Below are 23,156 nucleotides of genomic sequence, written 5' to 3'. Positions count from 1 at the left end.
CGCCTTGAAGGACAGTCACTCGAAGATCCAAGGCCAAATGTCCCTGACTGTCAAAGTGTTCCCTAACTGGGAGGGGACACCTCTGTCTGCAATTGTTGCGCGGTGTCCATTCATCCATTACCGTTGTGTCTGCGTGGTCTCGCCAATGTACCGTGCGCAGGGCATCCTTGCCCACAGCTTATGAGGTTGATAATGTTGGCCGAGTCATGTGAGTACCTACCATATACCACAATACAACAATGGATGAAAGGACACCACGCAACAATCCCAGGCAGGGGTGTTCCCTCCGATTTGGGGAACACTTCAGCGATCAGGGACATTCGGCCTCGGATCTTTGGGTGACCATCCTCCAAGGTGGACTTTGGGACAGGCAACAATCCAAAATGGCCAATCAGAGGCTGATAGCCAAGTTCGGTACCCTTGAGGATGGCCTCAACTAGGACCTTAGGTTCATGTCATATTACAGGTGACCCCACTACTGTACATACCCTCTCACACACACACACACGCTTACCTACTCATACACTCACATAGACCATCTCTCAAACACACACTCTCTCATACACACACATACACATCACACACACCCTCTCATAGACTTATACTCCATCACACTCACACACACACTTTACTAAGCTTGCACACATGCAAACACGCGCACACACTCTCACGTGTACTCACACTCACACACACATGCACATATTCTCTCTCTCGCGCACATTCTCTCTCTCACCCATATACACACACATACATGCATGTGCACACACATTTAAGTTTATGGAGTGAATTTGTATTTGCAAAATTATATTTTCAGGTACATTCTATTTCGCTCAAAAATGCACAATCTGCAGGCAATCAATTCATGTAATATTTTGTAAATTCCACTTTGGAAATAGAACCAGTCCGACTCAAGATTGGGATACAGACAGACTCTAACCTCACACCTTTAATGCATTGCCTGAGCTGTGATGTTACTTTGGTTTTAAAAACGTTATCTCAAAAATTTGGGATTTACATATTAATGAACCAAAACCTGTAACCCATTTTAAAAGATGAAAGACTTAACAACAATCTAGGTTTGTTCAATATATCATTTCAGTTGCATGACACTGTAAGTTTTGGCTGTAAATTCTGTATCTTATGGTCCTGCTCCACAACCAACTGATGAAGGAGCAGTGCTCCGAAAGCTAGTGCTTCCAAATAAATATGTTGGACTATAACCTCGTGTTGTGATTTTTAACATTTAAAAGGCATCTGGATGGGTATATAAATGGGAAGGGTTTACAGAGATATGGGCCAAATGCTGGCAAACAGAACTAGGTCAGATTGGGATGCCTGGGTGTCACGGAGGAGTTGGACCAAAACTCCTATTGCCATGCTGCATGACTCTATGATTCTAATTCACATATCTTGATTTGATTTATTGTTATCACATGTGCTAGGTACAGTGGAAAGTTTTGTTCTGTGTGCAGTACAGGCAGATCACACCATACAAAGTGCATAAGGGTAATAGAACAGAGTGAGAAATACAATGTTACAACTTCAGAGAAGGTGCACACAGAGCGAGCTCAACATTAAATTTGAAATTTGAGAGATTCATTTAGAAGTCTAATAACAGCAGAGAAGAAGCTGTTCTTGAATTTGTATTTATTGCACTATATGTAATCATGTTTATTATATGTCAGTTTATTTGTATTTTTTTAGGTTACATTGCTGAATACTGCAAAAAGATATCTCTTGAATTTGCTTAGCTCTTGTTGTTCAGCTGTGTGTTTGTGATTCTGGAGCCTCCTTTATTTGACGTCTAGATCCTTTTCCCCAGCTGGCATGGCACATGCTACAGTGTCGTCCTTATGTCTGCTATTCTTCAGAGTGGGACCTGCCTAGACTTCACTCAAATCTGTTCAACATAGGGGAGGAGGCGATGTGAGACTTCCTCTGTGTGCTATTTCTAACTAAATTATTACCGTCTGTATGAAGAACATGTATAGGAGTTCCAACAAATACCAAGTTGGTCTCATGTGCATGATGTTTCAGCCTTTTTCAAAACAAAACATACTATTACACTTTAACATAATTTTTTAAAATGTTATCCTCTATTATGATTGTTGAACTTGGTTACATTGAGTAATGGTATTTCAACCTCATCCAACTTCAGTCTATCAACTTGCTTTTTTTTGATTCTGGCTGATTGGATGGAACAAGATTCCTCCACATGTTAACATTAAGCACCATCTAGTGGTTTTAAGAGGAATTACAAAGTATAAATTCATCAGGTACAATGAAATAACTTCCACCATGATGTTAGCTTAGGATTTTGAGAAAGACAACCTTAAATCAACCCTAAGGTGAATTATTACTTTGCTTATTACAGATCCACTAATTTCCAAGTCTGCTTCTCTTCCTGCCTATATGAGAAATGGTTTGCACAGGGTAAGGCTGAATTAATTCATCTCACAGTTGGTTTATCACCTAAAGAAGGAAAGTACAAGTGTACATTCAGTATAAATGTCTGCTTCTGTCTGATTTTATATGTATCAATTTTCCCTCAGCCCCTTGTCCTTGTGAAGATATTTCAAATGTATTGTAATTTTCCTTGCTCCAAGTATCCAGCTGACACTCAAATTTCAGACTCTCTTCTTCTCAGTCCATGACTTAAGAGATGTCAGTGTTTGCATCAGGGAATTTAAAAACATTGAATGTATCATCAAGGAAAGATATTATCAAGCTGGAGAGGGTTCAGAAGAGGTTTATCAGATTGTTGCCAAGTATGGAAGGTTTGAATGATAAAGAAAGGCTGGAACATTTTTTACTGGAGCATAGTTTGAGAGGAAACTTGATAAAAGTATATAAAATAATGAGAGGTGTGGGTAAAGTTAATGGTAGTTATCTTTTCCCTCTGAGGGGGATTTCAACACCAGGGGGCATATTTTTAAGGTGAGGAGAGATTTTAAAAAGACATAAGAAGCAAATATTTTACGCAAAGGCTGGTTCGTGTGTCAAATGAACTTCCTGAGGAAGTGGTAGTTGCAAGTACAATTACAATGTTTAAAAGACATTTGAATAGATACATGAATAGGAAAAGTTTTGAGATATGGGCCAGGAGCCGGCAGGTAGGACTAGTTTAGTTTGGGATTATGTTTGGCATGGATTGGTTGGACTAAAGAGTATGTTTCCATGCTGTGTGTCTCTAAACAAATGTGTGGTGTTATAAATTAAAATTTGTAATTGTACATTTGCATGTTCTGTGCGAGTTTGTAACAAATTAGGTAGATCTGTAAAATAGATTTGTTATTATCTTGATCAAATCAACCATTATCATAATACAACATTTTATCCACTTGCACTTAAGTATAGTGGTGAAATTGAATTGAAAGAACATTGTCTAAAATTGCATGTAACTAACAAATTATTTCTTTTCATCCAATGCCATACACCTTTAGCCTCAGAGTGCTGACATTTTCCAATATGACAACGACAGTTCTGTTAACTGGGGAATGAGAGGTAATTATTAAAATTGGTTGGATATAATAAAATGTAAAATGCTTAACTAAAAACACATTTGTGGGTCCAGTTTTATTGTCAAAATAATGTTAAGTGCATTGAATGTTCTTTGCATAATGTTAGAGTAATGGGCACACGCAGTACTGACAATTAAAAGAGAAGGCATCTCCTTCCCTTTCCCATCATACAGTCAAGATTGAATTAGCTAAAGGCAATTCAGAACTTCTATACTGTAAGGATCATTATATCTATTGTTTAGTAGTTTATACCTAAATTTTACAGGAATGAGAAAATCATAGCACCAGTGTGCATTACTGTGCACCAGGTTGAAGTTGCATATGAAAGAGATCAAAGACTGCACTTAAAATGTTGATGAACTATAATATGGAATAATGTCATTGCAGTTTGTCATCAGTGTCCATGAGTGAAAATCTGTCCCTTAATACCTGAAACCATTGACAGGAGCAATAATGAAATACATAGATGAGGTGCTGTTTACACATAACTCTGCTGGTATGATTTTGTTTAGTGTCCTGTTTCAAGTAAAATATGTTCTTTTTCTTTTTCAGAATACAAGGTAAAACCTTCAGTTTGGAACCCATGGCCCTTGATTGAGTCCTATGATGCTGCAACAATGATTAAAAGAAAGAACGGTTTTCTACTGGTGCTATTGGTTACTTCACAATAATAATGTCATATTTGATAGCTAGCTGACCATCTCTCAGAATCATAAAATTGTTATGATGCAGAAGGAGGCCATTCGGTCCATCATGCCTGCACTGGCTGGTTCACTAAGAATCATTGCCTATTGGCAATCTTCTGCTTTTTCACCATCGTCTCACACATTACTGTTATCCAGATAATCATCCAACAGCTCAACTTAACCTGCATCCACCATAGTTCCAGGCAGCGCATTCTATGTCCTACCTATTTGCTGGATGAATATGTTTTTCCTTACTTCACCCTTGCTTCTTTTGCAGATCACTTTAAGTCAATTTGTTGTTGCATTAACAAGCAGGAACAGCTTCTCCAAATCTGTCTATTCAGCCCATTCATGATTTTGAAAGTGCCTTTGAGAGGTCTTTCTCCATCATTACAGTAGGATTGTATTTATATTTTTCCAACAAAACAACATTACTATACATCATAATTTCAGACAATGTCATGCCATCCTATAAAAGTTTTCTAAGTGAGAGTGAGCTAAAGATCTTTGTCATGCATTATTTACACCTATGAATTTATATCATAATTCTCTTACCATGCAGAGTCTGTTACCTTCCTACTAATATTATTTAGTTACTACCCAGGATGGTGAAGGCCTTCTGTTGCTAATAAAAAATTAGAACTGATAATTCCTTCTCCTCCTCCTCCACTTCTTCTTCCTCTTCCTCCTCTTTCTCATCTTCCTTTTCTGTTTTGGCTTCTTACCCTGAGCTAATGCCTTGTCCACTTTTTCAGTATAATATGGTAATCCTTTTAGCCTGAAAAAAAAGTCTACTGTTTAAATTCATAGTGACATTATGTTAGTCTAAGTAAGTGCTAAGTCAACCATTTCAAATAAGTTGGTGTTTGCAATAAGTCTTCATCCCCTGTAATTACTCAAGGCCTGAAATCATTCCGTTATGCTTCAACTTCCTATGTACTTTCAACCAAAGTATGAAAAATGTCATCCAACATCCCCCTCTTCTTCCTGCGACAACTGATTTCCATTCACCAAACTGCAAAATCTTTCAATACTTATCCTGTATATACTTCTCAGTATTGAAAACCCTTAAATCATTTTCCCTGTGCTCCAATAAATAACACCCCTGTTTTTCTAGCCTTTCAACATGGCAGCAACCTCTCCTTCCTGATTTTAGTTCAGTGAATCTTTGCTGTACTATTTTCTGTGACTCTAATACCTTTTCTATAATAAGGCGCCCAAAAATACATGAAGAACTCCAATAATTGCCTAATCAATATCTACATCCAATATTATTACTCTATTCAATGTACCTGAATATAAAATGCAGAATTCCATTTGCTTTTATCATGGCACTTTGTTACTGAATCTCTCTCCTTCAAAGATTCCTTTCTTCCACTAATCTATTGCAAGTCTTGCTATCAAAGGTGTTCTTCTTTTCGGGTCTGTGTCCAGCTTGAGTTACATTTGAGTCTTATCAGCCTACTCTCTGAACCTTTCAATGGTTTCTTGCAGATTTTTCCTCTCTTATCCCTAAGGAATGCCACTGCCTAATTTCTGCTGAAATGAAAAAGAATCTAATAATTCTTTATTTATCACTTTGCATTCTTAGCCAGCTATGTCCATGCAGCTTCTTTTGCTGTATTGCCATGGACTGCAACAAGTCTCTTATTTAACACCGTCAAACATCTTGTAAATATTTTAAATTAATTCCATTTTTTCATGTTCACATATTTTAGGATTTCCTGAAATAATACAGTGCAGTTGATTCAGTTTGATGCACTCTCAGCAAAACTGATTAGTGATTGGTGTATGATTTGGCTGCAATTTGCACAATTAACAACATTTGATTGATAAACTGCAAGAATATCGGTTAATTGGAGCAGTGATGGCACAGACTGTAATTGTGTCTAAACTGTATTTCCAAGAATGACAAGAAAATATTCCCATTTTGATTGAGTAGACATATTTTAGAAAAATTAAGCAAATATACCGGTTATATTTTGCAGTCAGAGGCAAAAGAATGCCAATCACAATTGATTGCACTCAGACTATGAGCATTAATGTTGTGATTTGTGGTTGTCGGTGAGGAAGCTGTCTTCCAGTCCAAGGATGATGTCCCCTCATGAGATTTTGCAATGGGTCTTGATGTGACTGAGCAGGTCAATGTTCGACTTGCTAATCTTTGGATACTTGAAGGAGTTGTGGAGTTAAGACAGCAGGCATCTCTTCCCTTCTCCACTGACGCCCTTCCTCTTTACAAGGCATTGGGACTCAAGACATGATGCAGCTTGATGAACTGATCGGCACCATTCTGAGCAAATTCTTCCAGTTATTAATATCAATACTGCTGCACTTCAAGGAGAACTCCAGGGTGTTTTTGAAAGTCCTTTTTTCTTTGTCCTGCCATGGAAGATTGGCTGCTTTCAAGTATCACCTTTGAAAAGAAAGCACATCAGCACGGTATCCTCTACAGGGGCTATGAGACTTATGCCCATCAAAGTAAGCAACTCTAGAGCAAATTTTCTCCTAATTTTCCAAAGTGTCAAGGCAAGCGTTTTGATGGGAACCAATGCACCACCCTCCACCAGCAATATAACTCACCCAACTGCCTGCCAATCAGCTCAATAAAAGCTGACAGGCGAAAAAAGGAGAGTATCTCACCTGCTTGCAACCAGCCAGGGTCACCAGAACTTCTGCATCTTAAAATTTGCCCGTCAAGTCCTACTCCTCAGGCAATCCAGCAGGTTTTTTTTCTACCTTTTTTTGTGAGATTGAGAGTCACAGAGAAAGAGGAGTAGGGTGACTTTCAGATGCCATCCTCTTTTCCCAGCTTCATCTATGTCTCAGATTACTCATAGCTTGGGGTAGTTGAAGGACCTCCTTCCCCATCCTCACCACACCCCAACATGCAAATCCCTGACTGGGACAGCGGGTGGCAATGGTTTACCATTTGAGAAACTAAAGCCTTTTAGAGGTCACAGAGGTCTACAGCATAAAAAGAAAGACCATTTGGTCCATAGTGCTGATTAAAACAAGTTCTGGATTAGTGGTGCTGGAAGAGCACAGCAGTTCAGGCAGCGTCCAAGAAGCAGCGAAATCGACGTTTCAGGCAAAAGCCCTTCATCAGGAATAAGGGCAGAGAGACTGAAGCGTGGAGAGATAACCTGGAGGAGGGTGGGGGTGGGGAAAAGTAGCATAGAGTACAATGGGTGAGTAGGAGAGGGGATGAAGGTGATAGGTCAGGGAGGAGAGGGTGGAATGGATAGGTGGAAAAGGAGATAGGCAGGTAGGACAAGTCCGGACAAGTCATAGGGACAGTGCTGAGCTGGTAGTTTGGAACTAGGGTGAGGTGGGGGAAGGGGAAATGAGGAAACTGTTGAAGTCCACATTGATGCCCTGGGGTTGAAGTGTTCCGAGGCGGAAGATAAGTCGTTCTTCCTCCAGGTGTCTGGTGGTGAGGGAGCGGCAGTGAAGGAGGCCCAGGACCTCCATGTCCTCAACAGAGTGGGAGGGGGAGTTGAAATGTTGGGCCACGGGGCGGTGTGGTTGATTGGTGCGGGTGTCCCGGAGATGTTCCCTAAAGCGCTCTGCTAGGAAGCGCCCAGTCTGCCCAGTGTAGAGGAGACCGCATCGGGAGCAACGGATACAATAAATGATATAAGTGGATGTGCAGGTAAAACTTTGATGGATGTGGAAAGCTCCTTTAGGGCCTTGGATAGAGGTGAGGGAGGAGGTGTGGGCACAGATTTTACAGTTCCTGCAGTGGCAGGGGAAAGTGGCAGGAAAGTGGTGGGTTGTAGGAGGGCGTGGACCTGAGCAGGTAGTCACAGAGGAAACGGTCTTTGCGGAAGGTGGAAAGGGGTGGGAAGGGAAATATATCCCTGGTGGTGGGGTCTTTTTGGAGATGGCGGAAATGTTGGCAGATGATTTGGTTTATGCGAAGGTTTGTAGGGTGGAAGGTGAGCACCGGGGCGTTCTGTCCTTGTTACGGTTGGAGGGATGGGGTCTGAGGGCGGAGGTGCAGGATGTGGACGAGATGCGTTGGAGGGTATCTTTAACCACATGAGAAGGGAAATTGCAGTCTGTAAAGAAGGAGGCCATCTGGTGTGTTCTGTGGTGGAACTGGTCCTCCTGGGAGCAGATACGGCAGAGGCGGAGGAATTGGGAATACAGGATGGCATTTTTGCAAGAGGTAGGGTGGGAAGAGGTGTAATCCAGATAGCTGTGAGAGTCAGTGGGTTTGTAAAAAATGTCAATGTCAAGTCGGTCGTCATTAATGGAGATGGAGAGGTCCAGGAAGGGGAGGGAGGTGTTAGAGATGGTCCAGGTAAATTTAAGGTCAGGGTGGAATGTGTTGGTGAAGTTGATGAATTGCTCAACCTCCTCGTGGGAGCACGAGGTGGCGCCAATGCTGTCATCAATGTAGCGGAGGAAGAGGTGGGGAGTGGTGCCGGTGTAATTATGGAAGATCAACTGTTCTGTGTAGCCAACAAAGAGACAGGCATAGCTGGGGCCCATACATGTGACCATGGCTACCCTTTTGGTGTGGAGGAAGTGGGAGGATTCAACAGAGAAATTGTTAAGGGTGAGGACCAGTTCGGCCAAACGAATGAGAGTGTCGGTGGAAGGGTACTGTTCGGGACGTCTGGAGAGGAAAAAAACGGAGGGCTTGGAGGCCCTAGTCATGGCGGATGGAGGTGTAGAGGGATTGGATATCCATGGTGAAGATGAGGTGTTGGGGGCCAGGGAAATGCAAGTCTTGGAAGAGGTGGAGGGCGCGGATGGTGTCTCGAACGTATGTGGGGAGTTCCTGGACTAGGGGGGATAGGACAGTGTCGGGGTAGGTAGAGATGAGTTCAGTGGGGTAGGAGCATGCTAAGATAATGGGTCGGCCAGGGTGATCAGGCTTGTGGATCTTGGGAAGGAGATAGAACTGGGCAGTGCGGGCTTCCTGGACTATGAGGTTGGAAGCTTTGGGTGGGAGATCTCCTGAGATAATGAGGTTCCGTATGGTCTGGGAAATGATATCCAATCCTTCTACACCTCATCCGCCATGACCAGCACTGTCCCCATGACTTGTCTGGACTTGTCCTACCTGCCTATCTCCTTTTCCACCTATCCACTCTACCCTCTCCTCCCTGACCTATCACCTTCATCCCCTCCCCCACTCACCCATTGTACTCTATGCTATTTTCTCCCCACCCCCACCTTCCTCTAGCTTATCTCTCCACGCTTCAAGCTCAATGTCTTTATTCCTCATGAAGGGCTTTTGCCCGAAATGTCGATGTCGCTGCTCCTTGGCTGCTGCCTGAACTGCTGTGCTCTTCCAGCACCACTAATTCAGAATCTGGTTTCCAGCATCTGCAGTCATTGTTTTTACCTGATTAAAACAAGTGCCTAAACATTCTAATGCCATTTCCAGTACCTAGCCTTGTATGCCTTAGCATACAAGGCTAGGTTCCTGATGAAGGGCTCTGGCCCGAAACGTCGAATTTCCTGTTCCTTGGATGCTGCCTGACCTGCTGTGCTTTAACCAGCAACACATTTTCAGCAGCTGCCTTAGCATTACAAGTGCAAGTCTAAATACTTTGTAAATGTTAGGAGGGTTTTTGCCATGACCACCCTTACACGTGCAGTGAGTTCCAGATTCCCAACACCCTCTGGGTAAAAAAGTATTTTTTCACATCTTGCCTAAACATCTGTGGCTTACCTTAAATCTATGCCACCTCGTCATTGATCTCTCCATCTAAGGAAACGTTTGTTTCTGTTAAATGTATCCGCCCCTCATAATGTCATACATCTTAATCATGTTCTCTCTCAATCTCTTCTGCTCTAATGAAAACAATCTTAGTCTGTCCAATCTCTGGTTGTAACTGAAACTCTCCATCAGTTTTCATTTGATAATTGAGTCTAAACCGTATTCCCAAGAATGACAAGAAAATAATCCCATTTTGATTGAGTAGAAATATTTTAGAAAAATTAAGCAAATATATCACTCATATTTTGCAATCAGAGGCAAACGAATGCCAATCACAATTGATTGCACTCAGACTGTGAGCATTAATGTGATTTCCCTCGGTAAAATCTGGGTAAATCTCCTCTGCGCCCTCTCTCGTGCTATCATATCCCTCTTATAATGTTTTCAGAACTGCACACTATCCCCTAGCTGTGGCCCAATAGTATTTTATACAGATTCAGCATAACTTCTCTGCCCTTATGTCTTGGCTAATGAAAGCAAGGATCGCATATGCCTTCTTAACTACTTCTCCACGTGTCCTGATATTTTAAAGGACCAAAGTAAATGCACACCCAGGTTCCTCATATCCTTGGTGCTTCCTAGAAATCTAACATCCATCATGAGTTCTCTTGGCTTGATCGACCTGCCTAAAAATTGGAGGTGTAGTGCACTGTGAAGAAGGATATCTCAGAGTACAATGGGATCTTGATCAGATGTGCCAATGGGCTGAGGAGTGGCAGATGGAGTTTAATTTCGATAAATGTGAGGTGCTGCATTTTGGAAAGGCAAATCAGAGCAGGACTTATACACTTGATGTTAAGATCCTAGGGAGTGTTTCTGAACAAAGAGATCTTGAAGTACAGGTTCATGGCTTCTTAAAATCGGAGTCTCAGGTTGACAGGACAGTGAAGAAGGCATTTGATATACTTGCCTTTATTGGTCAGCGCATTGTGTATAGGAGCTGGGAGGTCATGTTGCAGCTGTACAGGTTATTGGTTAGGCCACTTTTGGACTACTGTATACACTTCTGGTCTCCCTGCTACAGGAAGGACATTGTGAGACTTCAAACAAGCACTACATCTGGCTTTATCACTGGAAAATGCGACAATTAGAGCATAAGCGTTGCAGGATATTCTGATAAAAGTGGACACCCTCACCATTCTAACGGAGTTTGAGGAACACCACCTTAGTGAACACATTTGCATAGTCTCACTCAGGACATATTCTGAGCACAGCGACTCTAGGTCAACCAACAGCAAAATCCCAAAACAAAGCCAAGTCTCAGCCAAACAGTTTGAAGTTTCTTGAGGATCAGGGCCAGCAAGCCATTGTAGTTGTTGCCTGTGTGCAGACTCATGACAGCAAAAGAGTCCCACTGCACCTATATTGAGCAAGAGAATTCATAGGTCTGTATCCGGGAGAGTGCACATCCTGAAAAGTCCACCTATATATGGGTCAGAACAGTTAAATTGCTTAGCAACATCCAAATCAGAACCAATCAAAATACATGTCTGGTTAAATAATCACCTAATTCTAATGGAGATCGACACCAGCACAGCTGTTTCAGTGATTGCAGAACCAGACATTAACAAGATTCGTTCTGGACCTCAACCCTTAAGTTTCCCCAAGGCCCCAGCAACACCCCAAGACCTCAGCAAGGCTGAGAATATACGCCATAGAACTGTTACAGATAAAGGGCATGGTTCCAGTTTCTTATGAGAAGAGCACTTAAAGTTTGACCCTATCCAGGACAAAGCAGTCCGCTTGAGTGACACCACATCCAGTCCCTCCACCACTGATGCAGCAGTGTGTACAGCTGACTAGATGCACTGGAAATATTCACCAAGACTCCTTAGGTAGTTCTCCTCCAAGCCACAAACCATCCTAATTTAGAATTATATTGTCATTTCTTCTTTAATGTTAGGTCAAAATCCTGGAACTCCCTCGCATTGTTGGCATGTTGCCCCTAACTTTTATTTCTGTTGCTCTTACCTCTGAATTCTGCACATGACAGTAACTTCCACATCTGTAAGTCAATGTGGCAGCATATCGATTGGCACATGTGGAATAGCTACACAGGTTAGAAAGACTGCTGATTGCTAGTGTATCTGACACACCATGTCTAGAATTACATGTGGGCCAGACAGGGTAGATTTCCTTTCCTAAATGGCATTAGTGAATCAGATGGGTTTAAACAACAACCAACGATGGTTTTATAGTAATTATTAGACTTGTAATTGAATTGTTTGCTGAGATTCAGTCCAGGTCCCAGACATGTGTCTCTGATATTAGTCCAGTGACAATACCACTACGTCAATATCTCCCTTAAAAGGGCTATAATAAGGCCTGATTGGTCTAGTGTGATAAAAGAAAGCCATTATGTAACCTAATGGGAAGACGCTCTCATGTAGAACAAGTAATAGTTTGTTTACAAGTTAGCAACTGATAGCATTGTTATGATAAACATTTTTACAGAGACCATAAGGAGGATCAGGATGGTAGGTCCATCAAGTCCTAAGCAATTCCGCCCTCACACCTATCATCAGAACTGGAGGTGCTAATGACAATCCGCACTATTTACACTTTCAAACCCTGTCAGAACCATAGACAACAATCCCAGCACCAACTCCACCTATAATGCTGCTCCACTTTAGAAAGTGCAAGCTACCTACAAGCAAGGTGAGCTAGTTTTAAGTGATGTTAATAACTGATTATATAGATTCCCTGCTGAACCATTCAACTAATAAACAGTCCACTAAGCACTGACTGAATGCAGAGATCACTCAAATAAAGTATGCAGCACAATACTGTATAAACCTGCATTGCAATCAATAGACATGGGTTAACTATGCAAGGTGTCTGTAAAAACAAAATCTCACATAGATTAAATTGTCATCTACTTGAGGGGTTGCTGCGGAACGTCAGTATTCCATGTATCAGCAAATATTCTTTTGCAAAGGACTCTATAATAGTATTCTGTACACAGAGACAGTGATTTACATAACATCAATAGAATTATTCATCCAAACAACAGTCACCATATTTGCCATTATATAAATAATCCTCAAATAATGGAAAAATATTTCATTTCTATTGTTCCCACTCTCGAACAAGCCTCTCATTGAAAGACTCCAATAAACAGCATCCTCTTATTAACATACTTCTGCCTAAGACACAAATGTACTACACTCTCATACAGCATATTTACTGCTTACGCATTATCATAGCAGACTGCTTGTTAATAACACTGAAGTAATACAGCTCTCACATTTGCACCTTTGTGTTCAAAGCTGGAGGTTTTCCCACCATTACCTACATTTGCAAATGTAAACTTTCATTGTTTTGACAGCTGTAGAGAAATTGGGGCTTTATTTAAAAGTAAAACCATGGAACAGAATTCCTTTATTTGATGCAATTAGAAACATAAGGTTCTCGCTTCTATTGGGTTTGCTGAAGTTTAGGGTGGAGAAAGTGAAGACTCAGATACTGGAGATCAGTGTCAAAAAGTGTGGCTCTGGAAAAGCACAGAAGTTCAGACGGCGTCCGAGGATCAGGAGAGTCAACTCAGATGCTCCTCAGATGCTGCCTGACCAGCTGTGCTTTTCCAGCGCAACACTTTTTGACTCTGAAGATTAGGATGACTAGGCCACATAAGGTGGAAAGACCAGCCTATCCTGGCTTTTGATTTTAATTCAGAATACTTCATCAGAACACCTGAACAAAGATAATACTCTGTTACACCCTGTGAAGTAATCTAATCAGATTCAATTTGTATTGTTTCACAAATTATGCTGCTATCTTTGTTCTTAAATTATTTTTATAGAATCCCAACAGTGTGGCAAAATGCCCTTCGGCCCAACAAGTCCACATGACCCTCCAAATAAAAACCCACCCAGATCTATTGCCCTACCCTATATTTACCCCTGACTCCAGAACTTTCTTAAAGTTACATTCTCAAGTGAACTTTACACTCACTCAAATACATACACACTCTCTCTCACATAGACACTCATAGCCCCTGCACACACACACACTTGTGGATGAATTTGTACTTACAGAATTACATTTTATTTTGCTCAAAAACTTTATGAATCCATGTAAGATTCTGTAAATCCCTTTCTTAGGTTAGAATCAGTCTGAACATTGGGGTACAGATAGCCTCACACAGGGCACCTCACACCTTCAATGTTGAGTGCAGTTAAGAATGTAACTTTAAGGAAGTTCTGGAAATTACATTTGAAAGAACTGAACCCAACATACCCATTCTAAACGATGAGAGACTTAACAAACAATCCAGGTCTTTTTCAATATATAACATCAGTTACATCACACTGTAAACTTTTGCCATAAGTTCTGTGTCCTACGATCTTATACCACACAACCACCTAATGAAGGAGAAGCGATCCAAAAGCTAGTGCTTCCAAATAAACCTGTTGGACCACAACCTGGTGTTGTGTGATTTTTAAGAATATTCATTTAATTATTGTAATGGACATTCTATTTGCTCAACTTTCATTAAGTTGATAATGAGAGGACAATCAGTGATCAATCAACCCTTCATCCTGTAGATTTCACAGCCAGAAGTGTTGTGACCTTAAGCAAATTTCAAAACCAGTTCAAACTTTGGTTTCTCTTTGTTAGTTTGGTTGTCACCCTATAGGCTCCTGTTATCATTCAAACATCTACCACCTGTTTGAGCATAATGCGTTGCCAGAGCCGACTGACTTAAAGAGCACTACTAACAAGAATTAAATGCAATTAACTTCCAGGCCTGGCTTATAAACATGTAGAAGTTTGTTTGTTCCTTTTTTTAAAATAAGCTGCTGTTCATAGTATGAAGGACACCTTCAGCTTACAGTTCACAGCTCCAAACCAAAAATAAGTTTTTTAAAAAATTAAAAAAGGTTCCAACAATTCCCTATTTCATTTACCCTACAGTATCTTTAGAAATCTAGGATCTAAGTGAGGGAATTACTCCCTAAACCTCCTTATCCTTGCACTTGCCTCTGTTTTTGTTTCCATTGTATAGAAGGCAGAGGCATTTGTAGATAGATTGTATAGCAAGATGGTCATTGCCCTCCTGCCTGTGCACTCTACCCGTGTAATGAGAATTAAAAACACCAGGTCTACAGTGCAAGAGGCATTTTTCTAACAGATTTTCAATTTTGAATACTGCTGGGAGAAATGTTTTCTCAGGAGAATACAGAGACAGTAGAGTCCGATAACCCAGAAGGATTGTGTGCAGCTTTGGTCTCCTTACCTATGAAAATATGTAACCAAAACAGAAACTATTGGAAAAACTCAACAGATTTGGCAGCATCTGTACAGAAAAAGCAAGTTAACATTTCAGGTCCAGTGACGCTTCTTCAAAACTACAATTTCTGTTTTTGTATCAGAATTCAAGCATCCGATGGTCTTTGTTTCACTTATATTAGAAATATGTACTTGCTATAGAGAGAGTGCACCAAAAGGTTCGCCAGATTGATTCTTGGATTGGCAGGTTTGTCCTTTGAGGAGGATTGGGCCAAGTGAGCCTGTGTTAATTGGAGTTGAGAAGAATGGGAGTAAATAAAGAGTGGAGCCGGAAAAAGCACAGCTGGTTGAGCTCATCAAAGGAGGAAGGGAGTCAATGTTTGAGGTCAGAACCTTTCTGATACTTCTCCATCTGCTGTGATTTTTCCAGCTCCACTCTTTATCCACTCTGACTTCACCAGCATCTGCAGTTCTCACTATCTCCAAGAATGGGAGGGGAATGCAATGCAATGTTTAAAATTCTGACAGGGCTAGACAGGCTGAACACAGGAAGAAAATCTTCCCGGACTAGAAGCTCTAGAATGATGGGTCATAATCCCACAATAACAGGTTAGCCATTTCTGACTAAACTGAGGAATTATTTCCACTTTGAGAGAGTGTGAATCTATGGATTTTTTGAGGCTAAAAGTGGTCAAAGGGTATTAGGAGGGAATGTGGGAGAATGACATTGAAATAAAGGATCATATCAAAAGACAGAGCACATTTGATAGACTGAATAATCTAATCCTGGTTCTATTTTCTCTGTTGCTCTGTTTAATATGCTACTTAAAATCTATCATTTTGATATCATGTTTGATCACCTTACCAAGTCTCTCATTTTGTTCAGTGTCAATTTTTTGCCTGATTATTCTCCTGTCAAACACCTTTTTAGATGATTTACTACATTAACAGCACTGTACAAATACAAATTGTTGGGTCAATGGAAGCATTTAAGAAATAATTTTAAAATTCCATGTGAAAACTGACAACAGCCCGTTACAAAGCTACAGTAGTTACAAAGTGATCCATCCTAATTCTAGTGTCAAAAATGTACAAACTCTTTTCTGGAAACATAGCCTCATACTAAAATCTACTGCAAGTATAGAAGAAAATTTGTTTTAATAATTGTATTGAATAGCAAGCCTTTCATCACTTGGTGTCCAATTTACTTTGTTTCTTATTTACATTCTAAACCAAATACATTTGAAGTGATTTGGATGTTACAATTGGTTGAGTTTTGTTTCCTTTCCAGATTTATCCATTTCATCTGCTAATGGTAACCACCAGAGGTCGGAATAAGTTACCAAAAGATGTTGACAGAACAAGATTAGAGGTGTGTAATGTGAACCAACTGTGTTTCTGTAATATCTCAACAGGACTGATGTTTCAAAATATTTGCATGAAGTCACCATTCACAATAAGCAGCAACAATCAAAAATCCATTTGTTTGAAAACAATGTACTGTATTTTATTTGTTTTGCACCAAATCATGTAACATTGTGTGTTTTTAAAAAAGTAGAGAAAATGAAAGCTGGCACAGTTTGTGAATTGCAACACTTCAGAAGATAAGGAGCCGATCCAGTGTGTTTCCATTAACATAATGGCCACCTAATTGAAACATACAAGATTCTTTGAGAATTTGATAGGGCAGGTGCTAGCATATCATCTCCTCTTGTGGGAGAGTCTAGGACCAGAGGGCATAATCTCAGAATAAGGGACAGATATATTTAAAACAAAGATAAGGAGGGTCTTCTCTTACAGTGTTGTGAATTTATTTGAGAGCTGTTGAGGCTGTAATATTAAGTAGATTCAATGCTGAGACAGACAAATGTTTTTAATCAGTAAGGGAATCAAGGGTTATGGGAAAAGGCAAGAAAGTGGAATTAAGAATTATCAGGTCAGTCATGGCCTCATTGAATGGCAGAGCAGACTCAATGGGTTAAATGGCCTACTTCTGTCCATGTATGAAGTAGGTTAAATGACTAAAAGCTCAAAATAGTGCTAAACCTGAGTAATAGAATAAATTAATATTTTAAATTTTTTGAATCAGTGAACAATAATACTGATAAATTCCATTTTCTATTCCTAATGAATACTGAAGTTCTCTCATTTGTTCTTCCTTATTCTGCTCATGTAACACCTTGGAGGATATCAATGATGCTTATGAATTGAATCAACCAGTTTGTATGGTAGCCAATTGACCGTATTTGTTGAAGGCCTCTGATTAATATCAGCACCATTTTTGAAACCTGTAAGTGCAGGAGCAAGTTGGAATCTGATGTCTGCATTATGCTAACTAGACCAAGTGATTTGTTTCGAAAGTGGTCTCATTTTGATTTGGTTTCTCCCACACAGAGCAAGCCAATTGTCTTGCATTGATGAGGATGATGTTAGGGTTCTCAGTTGTGCAAAACATCATTGGCTATTGTTGACCAAGCTATAGAATTGGTCGCCTGTACCTTCTGGCATTTCATTGGCAAATAATGGAGAATATAAAAATCCACAAGTTTGGTGTATTCTATTCACAGCAATACTGAATAGTTGATGTGTTAAAGATAAGATAGGTTAAGATAGGCTTGAGTATATGAGGCATCTACTTACTTATCCAGTGTTAATTATATGTTTCCACAAGACACAAATATATTCATAATCTCTGTATTTAATAAAGTATATATATATGTTATTACGGTAGTACTGATAAGCCAAACCCTTTTGAGTGCTTTAGTTGGCAAATATACCATTCAGAGTGCTCAGAGGCTTTAAATGTGACCCTCCATTCATGAAAAATCTAATTTCTGCCCTGTATCAATCATGCAGACTTTGCTACGATTATATTCATATTTTTATCCTCTCTTTGCTTCTTTGCAGCGTCACTTGTCTCCAGAAGATTTCTACCGAGTGTTTGGAATGACGCTGGGAGAGTTTGATCGACTTGCATTGTGGAAAAGGAATGAACTGAAGAAACAAGCACGGCTTTTTTAAGCATACAAAGAAGTCCCATTACAGAAAAGGAAAGAGAAATTGTAAGGTCTTGCCTACCCAAGTATACAAAACATTTAACCACACAATCTGTTCATAGTGTTTTCATACCATTATAATATAAGAAGCTACATGTATTCTCTGAATGTTTTGCAAATGTTGGTCACTTGTGGGCTCATATTTCCATCATATGAAAGTTTTATGATGTAATTATTAATCTTCAGATTTCATGGGCCCAGATTCATGTTTAAAATTCAACTTTGGGGAAAAAAAGGATTATTTGTTGTTAGTCTCTTAATTTATCGCTTGTTTATTCTTGCTCTGTTTTGCTTTTCTATATCAGTTCTTACTGCAAGCATCAAATTACTTTATTACATTTAAGTTACATAACTGAAGGAGAATTAGTAAATGTCAAATCTCTGCAGAAGAGCGCATTGCAGACATAATGTATGATTGGAATAGCTTTTGTGGATATTGTCCTAAACAAGAATCATTATGGTCTCACAATTAAACACTTGTATAATTATGCAATTTACTGAAATGATAATTGACATTTTTTTCTCAGTGATATAGAGCCCATATAATTGTTTTTCACTGTCAGTTGCTGCATCCTGTTGAATAAATAAATGATGTAGATTTGGCTTAAAAAGATTTGTGCTCATTTCAATTTAGCTACAACGTGTTAACTTGCAATTTTTTGCTGTGGAGATAATGTTGGAATTCCAGGCTGGATCAAAAGTGGAGACAAGGAAAATTGCTTGCCACTGATTGGAATTTGAAACAGAAACCAGTTCTTCTGGGATTCTGCCAATTATTTTTCCATATGTTCTATGTTGGGTGAAGTGGCATGCCCAGTTATCCACTGCCCTCCTGCTAATGTCAAAGATGCCCCTCTGGACTATTCCAGAAATTTCACCATATGGATCTCTGTGTTCAGAACCATTCATGACTCTTCAGATACTGAAGCAGACCATGTCCAAATGAAGCAAGACCTGGACATTATCCAGGATTGGGCTGAAAAGTGACAAATAACATGCATGCCACAGATGTTGAAATAAAAACCTACCTACTTTCACGCAGAGGATGGTACGTGTATGGAATGAGCTGCCAGACGAAGTGGTGGAGGCTGGTACAATTGCAATATTTAAAAGGCATCTGGATGGGTATATGAATAGGAAGGGTTTGGAGGGATTTGAGCCAGGTGCTGGCAGGGGGGACTAGATTGGGTTGGGATGTCTGGTCGGCGTGGACAGGTTGAACCGTGCTGTACATATCTATGACTCGATGAGAAATGCCAGGCAATGACCATCTCCAACAAGAGAGAATCTAACATTGTCCCTTGACAGTCAATGACATTACTGTTATTACCACCATATTGGGGTTATTATTAGCATTATTACTAGAAATTAACTGTACTAGCCATATAAACATGGTGGCTGCAAGAGCATGTCAGAGGCTAGGAATCCTGCAATCAGAACTCAAGTTCTGATTCCCCAAAGCCTGTCTGACCCATTCTATAAGGCACAAATCAGGAGTGTGACAGAATACCCACCACTTGCCTGGATGAGACCAGCTCCAGCAACACTCCAGAAGCTTCACACCATATAGGACAAATCAACCCACTTGATTGGCATCAAATCGGCAAACATCCTCTCCCTCTGCCGTCAATGCTTAGTGGTAGCAGTGTGCAACATCTTTAAGAAATTAAATAGGTATTCTCCTTAAACAGCACATTAAAATTTACAACATTTCCATGTAGAAGGACAAGGAACACCTCTACCCTGCAAGTTCCCCTCCAAGTCCCTAGCCTGAGTTGGAAATAGATTGCTTTTCCTTTCATATCATCAGGTCAAAGGTCTGGAACTCTCTCCCAACAACATTTACCCATAACACATGGGCTGCAGCAGTTCAAGAAGGCAGCTCACCACAAACTTCTCAAGATCAATTATTGATGGTCAATAAATGTCAACCCAGCTAGTATGCAACACCCATGAGTGATTTTTTTTAAATTTTAAATGCTTCAGTGGAACTCTCCACAACTGGGACTTGCCATGAAGTTTACAGTTTTATTTTTGAACAGCCCCAAAAGCTTAAAAGGGAAAGATAATTTAAGCTACAGAAGATTGATGATCTTTGTTACAAGATACCAGTACAGTCCACTCCACAGCAAAAGATACCTTTTATTCAACTCTGGGAAAGGCCTGTATAGAGAATAAGTTCAAGAATGACTTATATTCCGATCATGCCTTTGAAGACACTAGGACATTCAAAGTACTTAAGAGACTTTGAAGCATAATATTTTAGTAATAATAATTTAATCCAGACAAATGTGAGGTGGTGCACCTTGGAAGGTCAAGTACAAGTGGAAATTACATTGTGAATGGCAGAACCCTTAGGAGTATTGATATGCAGAAAGATCTGGGTGTGCAGGCCCACAGATCACTGAAGGTGGCTGCGCAGGTAGATAAGGTACTGAAAAAGACCTATGAATGCATGTGTTCACTGGAAGGGGAATTGAGTATAAGGATGAACAATTAGCGCTGCAGGTTTATAGAATTTTAGTTAGGCCACACTTGGAATATTGTGTACAGTTCTGGTCACCACACTGCCAGAAGAATGTGTATGCTTTGGAGATACAGAAAAGGTTTACCAGGACGTTGCCTGGTCTGAGGGATTTTAACTATGGAGAAAGGTTGGATAGACTGAGCTTATTTTCATTGGAACACAGGAGGTTGAGGGGTGACCTTAAAGGAGTTTATAAGATTGTGAATGGCATGGAGAGAGTCGAATGTATGAGGCTTTTTTCCCTAGGATGGAGGGGTTAATTGCCAAGGGACACAGGTTCAAGGTTTGAGGGAACAAGTTTAAAAGAGATTTGTGAGGCACATTTTCATAAAGGTTCATTAAGGTCTCTGGAACACATTGCCAGAGGCATGGTGGAAGCTGACACAATTACAGCATTCAAGAAGCACCTGGATGAATACATGAATAGGAAGGCAATAGAGGGATACGGATCCTGTAAGTGAAGGCAGTTTTAATATGGAAGGGCAAAATGTGTTGGCACAGGCTTGGAGGATCGAAGCCTCCTGTACTGTTCTTTGTTTGCTGTTCATTTTCCCTGTTGTAATTAATGTCAAAAACACTGCAGCCAATTTACACACAGCAAATTCCCTTTTCCTCCGCTACGTCGATGACTGTCTCCCATGGGAAGGTTAATCAGTTCATCAACTTCACTAAAATGTTCCACCCCAACCTTAAGTTTACCTGGACCATCTTGGACACTTCCCTTCCCTTCCTGGACCTCTCTATCTCCATTAATAGTGACCGACTCAACATGAACATCTACTACAAACCCACCAACTCCCACAGCTACCTGGACTATACCTCCTCCTACCCTGCCTCCAGTAAAAACAAGATCCACGCTCCCCACCAACCCACCCTTCCCTCCGGGCACCTTCCCCTGCCACTACAAGAATTGCAAAACCTGCATCCACATTTCCCCCTTTACCTCCGTCACAGGCCTCATGGCAGACTTCCACATCCATCAGAGATTTACCTGCACTTCCACCCATGTCATTTACCGTATCCATTGATCCCGGTGTGGTCTCCACTACATTTGAGAAACAGGATGCCTACCTGTGCAACGCTTCAGAGAACATTTCCAGGACACATGCACAAAACAACCCCACCCCCAATGGCCAAACACTGTAACTCTACCAAGGTCATACAGGTCCTGGGCCTCCTCCATTGCCAAACCGTTACCACTTGACGCCTGGGAGAAAATGTCTCATCTTCTGCCTTGGGACCCTCCAACGTCTTTCTCACCTATCCGCTCCACCCTCCTCTCCGACCTATCACCTTCACCCCTACTTTCATTTACCCATTGCATTCTCAGCTACCTTCCCCTCCCCCAGCCCCACCCCCTCCCATTTATCTACCTTCCTACCCTTGGCCCACCAGCCTCATTCCTGATGAACAGCTTATGCTTGAAATATCAATCCTCCTGATCCTCAGATGCTGCCTGACCGGCTGGTCTTTTCCAGCACCACACTGATCTTCAGTATCTGCAGTCCTCACTTTTCCCCATAAATACTGATTTATTATAGTCAAATAATCAGTTTCATTGACTTAGGATAAACATTTATAAATGACACTGTGGTGAATTTTTCTTTGAAATGTGCCTGTGATATTTTATGCTTTTACTTGAAACAACAGACAGGGCCTTAGTATCATTTAAAGGATGGCATCATTGACAATGAGGCGCTCCATCAGTACTGGCAGTAGCAGTGTTAGGTTATAGGCTTAACTCTATGGAACTGTCAACCTTCAGACACTGAGTTGGCAGTGCTACACGTTCTGCAGCAACTGAGAACCTCAGGCAAGGAAGTAGGTGCTAATAATGCAAGTTATTCCCACAGTTCAGGACAGAAATAGTGTCGCTGGCTGCTTTGGTTGCTTTTGGGTGTTCCACCTTTGTCTTGAACTGCAAGTTATGATGTCCAAAACTAAATTAAGTATTTCTGAGCCTAATCTTTTCACACTTGCAAATAATGTATACAACTTTTGCTTAATTGTATGTTAAGTATTTTGAATGTGAAAATGCCTGACAAGAATTTATTGTGCATTAGCAGCACACAACCTTTTCAACACTAAGTTTTATAATGCAATCATCTTTGGACATAAAGATTGAAATATTTAAATTGCTGTATTCAAGACTCGTATGAGCAAATAATTTGTAATTCCATTTATATATTACTTACTAAAACCATGTACTCAATATTAAACTGGAGATTGTTTCATAAAATGTTTAGAAGTATTATATTTAATTTTATTGCCCTACTTAAATGGTAGAAAGTTTACCTGTTCATTTGTAGTTGTAACTCCTCTTCGACTATTCTATCTCCTTGTGGCTCCAGAATACATTGATTCCTTCCTTAGATCTGTTACAAAATGAACAGT

The 23,156-nt window shown here is 40.4% G+C and overlaps 1 protein-coding gene across 1 annotated transcript in view; it reads left to right on the top strand.

Annotated features, from left to right (window-relative positions):
* Positions 1–22,852, top strand: part of ablim3 (actin binding LIM protein family, member 3) — a 344,253-nt gene extending 321,401 nt beyond the window's left edge. The window contains exons 19-23 of the mRNA XM_060837095.1: positions 2,375–2,433; positions 3,444–3,504; positions 4,074–4,081; positions 16,471–16,551; positions 18,087–22,852. Coding sequence (XP_060693078.1) covers positions 2,375–2,433; positions 3,444–3,504; positions 4,074–4,081; positions 16,471–16,551; positions 18,087–18,200 — 323 coding nt within the window. The 3' untranslated portion in view covers positions 18,201–22,852. The remainder of the gene's footprint in view (positions 1–2,374; positions 2,434–3,443; positions 3,505–4,073; positions 4,082–16,470; positions 16,552–18,086) is intronic.
* Positions 22,853–23,156: the final 304 nt, after the last annotated feature.

This window comes from Hemiscyllium ocellatum, chromosome 16 (genome assembly GCF_020745735.1).
Source record: "Hemiscyllium ocellatum isolate sHemOce1 chromosome 16, sHemOce1.pat.X.cur, whole genome shotgun sequence".
Lineage (NCBI taxonomy): Eukaryota > Metazoa > Chordata > Chondrichthyes > Orectolobiformes > Hemiscylliidae > Hemiscyllium > Hemiscyllium ocellatum.
This window is presented reverse-complemented; position numbering and strand designations above follow the sequence as displayed.